Here is a 9,865-nt window from a genome sequence, read left to right as displayed (position 1 = left end):
TCCCTCTGCCTGTGTCTCTGCCTCTCTCTGTGTGTCTTTCATGAATAAATAAATAAAAATTAAAAAAAAACAAATGGAGATACAGCAAGATGTTCAGAGCGTGTCTGTGCACTAGGATCACAGGTACATTTTCTTCTTTCGGTGTTTTGTGAGAATTGTCTTGTAATGAGTACGTGTCACTATTATAATCAAAACAGCATATTACCATTGTCGAATCACATGTTTTAAAGGCGAAACGAAAGGCAAACAGACTTTAAAATGGAAGATAATTTAATTTTGATTGATACGTAGTTCCTCGTTGGAAGCGACAGCACATTCTGCGCAACGGAATCTTGTAGCGCTTCGTTAGACTGGTTCACCTACAGCGAAACTGGGAAAAGAAGACAAATCGATGAGCTAAGTTTTTGTTTTGTTTTGTTTTGTTTTGATGAATTAAGTTTAAGTTACTACACCGGGACCTGGTCCACACAGTTACCGTGCGGTCATGTTACCTTTTCCGACAGATGATTTTAGACAACGTCTCCCCTTAATATGAACCCCGTGATTTCATTCAGACAAAATGCTTCGATGAGACAATAAGGCTATGAATGTGTCTTAGCGTCGTATAGATGGGATGGGAGGTCGATGTACAAGTACGGTCACGTAGCTTTTCTTCTGTTTTGATTGATTAAATTTTTTTCTTTATTTTCAGCAATCTGTACACCCGGTGTGGAGGTCAAACTCATGACCCCAAGATCACCCACTCCATGAACTGAGCCACCCAGGCGTTCCTCTTCCTTGCAAAGTATCTTTACGGGCACCCGGGTGGCTCAGTCGGTTAAGTGACTCTTGGTTTCGACTCAGTTCATGATCTCATGGGTCAAGGGATCAAAGCCCACTTCGGGCTCGGCATCCAGCGGGGAGTCTGCTTGAAGATTCTCTCTCTCCTTCTCTGTCTGTCCCTTCCCACTTGTGCTCTCTCTCTCTCAAATTAGTAAACAAATCTTTAAAAAAAATAAAATTTTTGTTAAAGAACTTATTAACCAAACAATACAATTTCTTCTGGAAAGATTGGGCAGTGTAATTAGTTGAAAATCAACATGAAAATCAATAACAACAGCAATAGAAATAATGATTCCAACTGCACATTTACCATCACGAGGAGATAACCAATGTCTATTACTTTGGTAAGAGCCCTAAAAGATTTTTGCCTTGTACATCTACTTTTTTTTTTAGATTGTCATTTTATTATTTATTTATTTATTTATTTATTTATTTATTTTAATTTTTTTCATTAAAAAAATTTTTTTACCAATAAAAATAAATTTATTATTAAAAAAAGAAAGAAATGCAAAAAAAAAAAAGAGAAATGAATACAGTTTCAGACTTACATCACTATATTTTTGTCTCTTTGCTATAGTTTCCCATACCATATCCTAACTCACATAATGTCATTATGTAGTTTGGTAAGTTTGATGGAAATATTATTATAGATGTTAAAGTAATTATCAATAATGTCAAATTATCAAGTAAGTAGGCTCCATGCTTGCGTGGAGTCCAACATCAAACTTGAACTCATGACCCAGAGATCAAGACCCAAACTGACATCAACAGTCTGATACTTATCCGACTGAGGCACCCAGGTGCCCCTAGTTTCCTTTCCTTTTTTTTTTTTTAAGATTTTATTTATTCATGAGAGACACAGAGAGAGAGAGAGAGAGAGAGAGAGAGAGAGAGGCAGAGACACAGGAGGAGGGAGAAGCAGGCTCCATGCAGCGAGCCTGACGTGGGACTCGATCCCAGTTCTCCAGGATCGCGCCCTGGGCCAAAGGTGGTGCCAAACCGCTGCACCACCCGGGCTGCCCGGCCTCTAGTTTCTAATAACAAACTAGGTTAAATTGTATATCCTCTATTATAATCAGCTTTTTCCCACTCAATAATATTTCAGGAATACAATTCCATATAACGATCCTCTACAACAGCGTTTGGTGACTATATAATGCTCATTGTATGAACATTTGGTGCTTTCTGTAACCAGCCGATGGACATTTAAGTTGTGTCTGGTTTTTCACTATTATAAACCATAGTAAAAATTCCTTACACACGTTCCTTCACATACTTGACAGAGCCAGTCGGTGTCCCTGATTGCCACCAGGTGCTGAGCTACTACTTGAAGGCCTTGTAACAGCTGCAGCTAGTGCTGTACAGGTGAGTACAGAGGTCCCGAAGCACAGAGAAACTGTCCAATCCTTACAGTGAGATGTATTCTTTATTTTCATTTTTTATTAATTTATATATCTAGATCTTTAAAGAATTTTTCTTTATTCATGGGAAACACAGAGAGACAGAGACCTATGCAGAGGGAGAAGCAAGCTCCCTGCGGGTAGCCCGATGCAGGACTCGAACCCAGGACCCTGACCCCAGGGTCACGACATGAGCCGAAGGCAGATGCTCAACCACTGAGCCAGGGAGGTGTCCCATGAAATGAAAAATTTAAAAACCAGTATTACTGGGGCACCTGGCTGGCTCAGTCGGTGGAGTGTGCGACTCCTGGTTTCGGGGTTGTGAGTTCAAGCCCAACGTTGAGGGTAGACATTCCTTCAAAATAAAATGTCAAAAAAAATCTGTATTATTGAGACTCTACCGTGTGCTTAGTACCAAGCACCAATTTTTCCTGGGTCTTCATGTGCCCTTTATGGACATAGATTCAAATATACCTTTATTTTTGTAATATCTAAAAAAAATCATACATTGAAGTGGGTTTTTTTTTTTCCCCTGTTGTATTATTTTGGTCATCTTCCACAAAGAAGTTAATAATGTGCCTCCGGCATCTATCAGTTTTCCTTCTAATCTTTCTTTCTTTAAATTTTTTTTTCAAGGGCCAATTGTAATGTGAACATTTATTTATTTATTTATTTATTTATTGTTTTTGTTTTTTTTTGCCATTTATTTATGTAACACTTGTCTTCGTTGAAGTTGGATTCCCACCGTACAGTGTAACACCCAGCGCGCATCCCATCAGGCGCCCTCCTCGGTGACTTTCACTCAAGTATTTTTAATAACTGGATAAGGTGTTTAAGTAGATGAGCTCAGCCTTAGTAGATGAGCGTTTACACCCGGACTTGCCCGGCTCCCGTCAGTTTTTCATCAATGTCGTCTTTTGTCTTGCCGTGTCTTGCCTCCGCTCTTGCCCGCCGTCCTCACTGCGGCCAGCTCGCCCGCCCCGGGGGGGGCTTACTGGTTTTGCTCCCCAGGGTGAGCCCTCTACGCCAGAGAGGGAAGGGCACCTCTGGCACGTCGCCTGCCCTCTGCACAGAAGTCCTTCCGAGCATGTGTGTTTAACCGATACTTCGGCTGCTTCTGACGCAGCAGGGCTGGTGGCCATTGTCCCAGTGGCGGGGACTTCAGGACTCGGGATCACCGATCCCTGGACTGGAGCGCTGGCTTCCCAAGCAGGGAGACGCAGCCTTTCCCCGGGCTTGGGAAGACCGAACATGTTGCCAGGCTCGCAGGCTGCCTGACATCCACCCGGGGCCTGTGTCACCTTTCTGGCCCTACGGAAGGCAGCCGCCCTGTAGGGGACACGGAGAAATGCCGCCCAGGGTGCCCCTTGGGGACAGGCTCACGGTGTTGGCCACACGCAGCCTGGATAAAGGCTCAGCCGCTTCCCGGGAGCCTGGGGGGCTCAGGCAGTTTAGCTTCGGACTCGCGACTGAGACATGGTGGTGATTTGGGGGTCCTGGGATAGAGTCCCAGGTCGGCTCTGCGCGGGGTGTGGAGCCTGCTTAGGACTCTCTCTCCCCGTCCCCTGCACCCCACTCTCATGTGCTCTTCCCCCCTCCAAAAAACCCAGTCTTTGCCACTGGGGCTAACGGGAGAGGAGGCTGGTGGGGTTGGTCGGGCTGTGTCGGGCCTGCGCGGGTGGTGTCCCCGACATCAACCAGGCCCGGGGTCCCAACGCGGGTTCAAGGCTCCAACAGCGGCCGTGCATGTAGGTTTCTTGGGCAAGAAGCTTCGCTGCAGAACTCGGCTGCCGTCTGTTGGCTGCACGGAGGTGCGTGTCGCTGAGCAGGGCCCGGGTGGCTCCCGAGATCGCTGGAGATCGTGGCGGCCCGGGCCCCCCCGCCCTCTGCTCCCCCCCCTCCCCCCCGCCGCCGGCGAGGCAGCTGAGCGGGCCTGGGGACACGCTGCTCCCATCGCCCGACCCCTCGGTCCGCCGTGTCCCGTGGGCCTTCCCTGCCCGCGCAGACAGGAGCCCAGCAGCCTTGGGCCTCGACCTTGGGGTTGGCGCCACTCGGAAACCCGATTACACGGTGTCCACGAGCACTCCCTGACCCCAAGGGAAAGATAACGAGGAGGAAACGAAGTCCGTGGAAAAGCAAACAGTCATAAACCTGCTTATCCGCGGCCGCCGCTGCCATGGGCGCTGCCCGCGAGCCACATGCACCGCCTTGACCTTTGCCTTCACCTTTGCCTTCACCGCAGACGGACCGCGGGGGCGGGGGGCGCTGGGGGTGCAGTTCCCCGCCTGTCGGGCCCCTCTCCTCCCTCCTCCCTGCCTCCCTCCTCCTGCCTGCCTCCTCCCCCTCCTCCCTGTCCCTCCTCCCTCCTCCATCTCCCCCTCCTCCGTCTCCCCTCCTCCTTTTTCCCCTCCTCCCTCTCCCTCTCCTCCTTCTCCCTCCTCTTCCGTTCCCCTTCTACTCCCTCTCCCTCTCCTCCCTCTTCCTGCCCTCCCTGTCGCCCCTCCTCCCTCTCCCCCTTCCTCCCTCTCCCCCCCCTCCATCTCCCCCTACCTCCTTGTCCTCCCTCCTCCTTCTTGCCTCCTTCCCTCCTCCCTCTCCCCCTCCTCCTTCTCTCCCTCCTCCCTCCTTCTTCCTGCCTCTTCCTCTTCCTCCCTCTAACCCTCCCTCCCTGCCCCCCTCCTCCCTCTTTCTTCCTGCCTCTCCCCTGTCCTCCCTGTCGCCTCTCCTCCCTTGCCCTCTTACTCCGTCTCTCCGTCCTCCATCTCCCCCTCCTCCCTGCCCCCTCCTCCCTCTCCCCCTCCTCCCTGCCCCCTCCTCCCTCCTTCTTCCTGCCTCTTCCTCCTTCTCCCTCTCCCCCTCCTCCCTGCCCCCCTCCTCCCTCCTTCTTCCTGCCTCTCCTCCGTCCTCCCTCCTCCATCTCTCACTCCTCCTTCTCCCCCTCTTCTGAGTCCCCTCTCCCCGTCCTCCCTGCTCCACCTCCTCCCTCTCCCCCTCCTCCTTCTCTTCCTCCTCCTTCCTTCTTACTGCCTCTTCCTCCTTCTCCCTCTCCCCCTCCTCCCTGCCCCCCTCCTCCTTCTCCCCCTCCTCCCTGCCCCCCTCCTCCTTCTCCCCCTCCTCCCTGCCCCCCTCCTCCCTCCTTCTTCCTGCCTCTCCCCCGTCCTCCCTCCTCCATCTCTCACTCCTCCCTCTCCCCCTCCTCCCTGTCTGGCAGCTTACGTGAGGCAGCAGAGGAGCCCCACTAGGACGATGGCGAAAAGGAAGGCGAATACAGTGGCCGTGGGGAGGGAGCTCTTGATGCGGTCCCACACGTAGTCCTGGAAGCTGCTCAGCCAGGACCTGCGGTTGTCTGCCGGGAAAGCCACCGTGTCATCGGATGGGGCAGCGCCAGGTGAGCCCCGCTGTGCCCCGACCCCGGGCCCGGGGGTGTCCGTGTCCCCGGCTCCGCAGCCCGCCAGCCGCGCCCCCCTCCGCGGCCAGGGCACCGCCTGGGCCACCTGGGCTGCGGCGGGGGCCTCCGGGACCAGTGTCCCCAGGAGTGGCCTCGGTCCCGGCCGCGCGCTGCCTCCCGGGCTCCCGGCCTTGGCTGCCCAGGCCCGGCCGTCCCGCTGCCGCTGCTTTTCTGTTCTCCTTAGGGCTGTTTCCTTCTTTCTTTGCGGGAGGGTGGGAGACGGGGGGGGGGGGGGGGGGGGCTCCAGCTGACCCGATCCGCGCTGACCGGGCCCTGAGCCTCCCGGGCGGCCCGCGCACCTACCCCGCGGCGGGGGCAGCACCTCGGCCTCGTCCTGGACACCGAAGGCGGGCGCCGCGCCGTCGGGCAGGAGGCAGCTGGCGGAGCACAGCACGACGGCGGCTGTCAGCAGCTGGGGGGCCTCCATGGCCGGCCTCCAACGCCCCGGCAGCTCGGTCTGCAGAGGACACAGGGTAGGCCTTGAGCGGCTGGACAGAGCGAGGACACCCCAGCGGAGCGACACCGCGAGCCCCGAGCGCGTCCCCTCCCCCGAGGCCCCCCGAGGCCCCCCCACCCCCGGCCTCCCGACCCAAGGCTGCAGCTCACGGCTCTTGTTCTCCCCCAAACCTGGGCTGTCACCCTCCATTCTCCTTTTATACTCCCCAGCCTCATCCATTCCAGAAGTCACAGTGCTCCCTGCCCCCGCGGGGCCTCCCCACGTCCCCCCACCCAGCCTGGTGTCCTGGCCTCCGCCCTGGCCTCCCCAGCCTCCTGTGGGCTTTGCTCTAAGGCACAGAAGAGGCCCCTTGCGCCCCTGCCCCCCTGCCCTACCCTCTCCTCCCGGTCGCCCCACCTCAGCCCGATTTCCGCTTACCAAGCCTGTGCTCCCGGCTGGAGTCTTTGGCTCCCCCAGCCCCTCCTGCAAATATTCCCCCGACTCTTTAGCTCACCCACTTTAAGTGCTCAAATGTCACCTTCTGGGACCCTGGATTCAGATCGTACCCGCCTCCCCACTAACTTCCTCATCAGCTGACCTGCTCGGTCTTCCCGCACACACTTCATCAGGATGGACTTTGGGATTTCTGTTCCATGTTTATTTGATCCTATGTGTTTTCCTGGTGAAGGTGTCAGCAGTGCGAGGCAGGGGCTTTGTCCGGGGCTCACTGCTGCTCGCTACCTACCCCTCAGGCGCTCCCAGTCCATGCACTGTTTTGGGGTGAATGAGTGGCTGGCGGATTGTGGCCTGAGCCAGCAGTCTCCCATCCCTGGGCCCAGCACGGGGGTTCTGAACAAGGACGGGACATCCTGGGTAGCTCCTGGGAAGGCTTTTCTCCATCTTGACAGAAGAGGTGGTGCCATCCCGTCCCGTGTGCTGCCTCAAGCACAGTTTAAGGGCTTAAGGGTGATGGCCATGAGGCAATGGCTAAGACAATGACACCTCCGAGGCACCAAGCCAACACCTGCAGCCCTCCTGCGGGCTGCTTGGCATGTGAACACAGAACCCCGACTTGGGCCATTCAAGCTTGGCCTTTCTAGTACCACGACATCTATGATGGAGCCAGTCAGGTAGTGTTGAGAGGGCTTAAAGTGACCCAAGGCGCGGGGCAGGCCACTCACCTGACTCAGCGACAGCGTCCAAAGGAGCCAGAGAAGTAGGCTTGTCTTCAGAGTGCAGCAGTCCACAGAAGTAGCTCAGAGGCCTCGCCTAACGTCTCTGAGGTTCCGAACAGAACCCCCCACTGATTATGACGTCATCCATGAACCCCACCCCCCGGTCTCCATCGGACAGCTGCACACAGAGGCACCTTCTGCCTCTTACCCACAGCTGTGCTTCCCCGCAGGCCCGAACCACTCTAAGATGTGTGATGTGCCACAGGGTGTGTCCCCTCCCTTACAGTAGCGTCCACATGGCACTTGGATAAACGGTGAAGGTGGCACTTCATATTTGTGTGGGGGGGGAAGAGATGGTTTAATATGATGATGCACTGAAGGAAAACCCTACACATAAACTAAATAAATAAATTCTAGATGGATCAGGGACTGAACAAACATAAAACCGTGTACATATTGGAATAAAATCTGGGTGGATGCATTTATCATCTTGGTGTGGAAAAAAGCGACTCTAAGCATGTCATCTAAGCCAAAGCCATACTTGAAAGTACTGATAATAAACTCACGGCATAAAAAGTGTGAAGTTTTGGGGCCCTGGGTGGCTCAGCCTGTTAAGCATCTGCCTTGGGCTCAGGTCATGATCCCGAGTCCTGGGATGGAGCCCTGCATGGCCCCCCTGCTCAGCGGGGACCCTGCTTCTCCCTCTTTCTCTGCCACCTACTCCCTCTGGTTGCATCCTCTCACCTTCTCTCCCTTTCATATAAAGTACTAAAAATCTTTTAAAAACCCCCAAAGCTTTCACAAAGCAAAATACTGTAAAGAATATGTGACTAATGACAAATTTGGCAACACATTTCATAACATATATGACAAATAATAGGTTAAGATCCTTAAGACGCAAAGAACTCCTACTCATTGATTTTTTTAAAGATCTATTTATTTATTTTAGAGAGAGACAGAGAGAGAGAGTGAGCATGTGGGTCAGTGCGGGGAGGAGCAGGGGGAGAGAGCCCTCAAGTGGACTCCCTGCCAGGCACAGAGCCCGACCTGGGGAGCCCAAAGTGGGCCCTGAGAGCATGACCTGGGCTGAAACCAAGAGTTGGATGCTCCACCAGCCGAGCACCCAGGCGCCCCATCCCATAAGTTAATTTTTAAGAAAAGATGGTCACGTCCACAGAGGAACCAGCGTGAATGATGCCTTAGAGTTGGGTCAGAAAGCAAAGGGCAAATTATGATCTATGCTATGGAACAGCATGGAATCCAGCGATGAAAATGAGCCAGCAGGAAATGTCTGCAGTCGGGGGGCTCCGGCGTGGAGCCGTCATGCCTAGTGCTCCCCGGTGTCGTCAGGTCCTTACCCGAGACAGTCACCACGGGGTATCCACAGGCTCACCTTTGGTAGGCAGTGCCCGGTGGTCTTCCAAAACAGTCATACCACAACAGCATGCACACCCGCTCCACACCCACCCGTCAGTTGTACATGCTACAAACATTTTCTCCCAGCCTGTCCGTGAACAGCAGATCTGAAGCTACGCAAGGTCTGGGGATGCTGTGAGGACACCTGCCATGACCCTCCTAGAAGTTCTATTGTTCGCCGTTCATAGAGCTTTAATTCACTTGAGACTAATTTTATTTTTGTACAGTGTGAGGAAGGAGTCGCATTTCATTTTTTTAAAAATGGCTTTCTCTCTTTAAAGTATGTTTATTTATTTGGTTTTAGTAGACGCTACTCCCAGTGCAGGGCTTGAACTCACAGCCCCGAGATCAAGAGTCACGCGCTCTACTGCTGAGCCAGCCAGGCGCCCCAAATTTCAATTTTTCACAAGGATTTCTGGTTGGCCCAGTACTCCTGTCCTGGGGGGCTCTTTTGTCATCAATCAAGTGTCCATATATAATGTGGGTCTATCTCTGGATTCTAATATGTCCCACTAGTCTATCGATCTGTCCTTGTGTCAGTACCACATTGTCTTCATTACTGTTGCTTTGAAATACATGTGGCCTGGCTAGCTCAGTGGGCAGAGCCTGTGACTCTTGATTTTGGCTTGTGAGTTCGAGCCCCATGCTGGGTGTAGAGATTACGTCAAAATGAATTTAAAAATCTTCAAAAATGAAATAAGATAAATGCTGCTGTGTGATATTTTGGCTATTCTCGGCCTTTTACATTTCCACATGCTGGATTCCACAGTGAGAACACGCTGGACTTTACACTGAGATTGTGCTGAATCTACAGCTCTGTCTGTGAAGAACATCTTTGTAACATTGAGTCTTCTGATCTCAATTATTTAGGTCTTTTGAGATATCTCATATAAGTGGTCTCCGTTTTGGTTAGCAATATGGTGACACTGTACCTGCAAGTTTCTAGGAGCGCTCTGCCAGTCATCAGCCTGTGATTAGGCAGTCAGAGGGTCAGAAATCCTCATGGTCATTTTATAAACAATAGAGTCTGAGTCTGCATTTTGTCATTTTGAAGCTGGATTTTTTTTTTTTGTGAAGCTGGATTTTTGTATAGTCTGTTCTATAGCATTGAAAGACAGACTCATTTTAATATGTATCTTCCAAAGATTGTTGACTTGTGACCTTGAGA

At 52.4% G+C, this 9,865-nt stretch overlaps 1 protein-coding gene across 2 annotated transcripts; it reads right to left on the bottom strand.

Moving 5' to 3' along the window:
* Positions 1-252: 252 nt before the first annotated feature.
* SMIM9 (small integral membrane protein 9) lies at positions 253-8,771 on the bottom strand. 2 transcript variants are annotated; one of them, XM_072818170.1, is made up of 4 exons: positions 7,288-8,771; positions 5,974-6,127; positions 5,439-5,568; positions 253-370 (listed from the first exon to the last, which is right to left on the bottom strand). In XM_072818170.1, the coding sequence occupies exons 2-4, from the start codon at positions 6,095-6,097 to the stop codon at positions 346-348; spliced, it is 279 nt and encodes a 92-aa protein (XP_072674271.1). In that variant the 5' UTR covers positions 6,098-6,127; positions 7,288-8,771; the 3' UTR covers positions 253-345. The 2 variants fall into 2 exon arrangements, with proteins under 2 accessions (XP_072674271.1, XP_072674272.1); XM_072818171.1 differs by lacking the exon at positions 7,288-8,771 and adding an exon at positions 6,705-6,838.
* Positions 8,772-9,865: the final 1,094 nt, after the last annotated feature.

This window comes from Canis lupus, chromosome X (assembly GCF_048164855.1).
Source record: "Canis lupus baileyi chromosome X, mCanLup2.hap1, whole genome shotgun sequence".
In the NCBI taxonomy this organism is placed as follows: Eukaryota; Metazoa; Chordata; class Mammalia; order Carnivora; family Canidae; genus Canis; species Canis lupus.
This window is presented reverse-complemented; position numbering and strand designations above follow the sequence as displayed.

Coding starts and splice junctions, on each gene's coding strand:
- SMIM9 (XM_072818170.1), bottom strand. CDS start 6,097: ATGGAGGCCCCCCAGCTGCTGACAGCCGCCGTCGTGCTGTGCTCCGCC. Junction 5,569..5,973: donor GGTGCTGCCCCCGCCGCGGG/GTAGGTGCGCGG, acceptor CTTTCCCGGCAG/ACAACCGCAGGTCCTGGCTG. Junction 371..5,438: donor GGGCTCCTCTGCTGCCTCAC/GTAAGCTGCCAG, acceptor TTCTTTTCCCAG/TTTCGCTGTAGGTGAACCAG.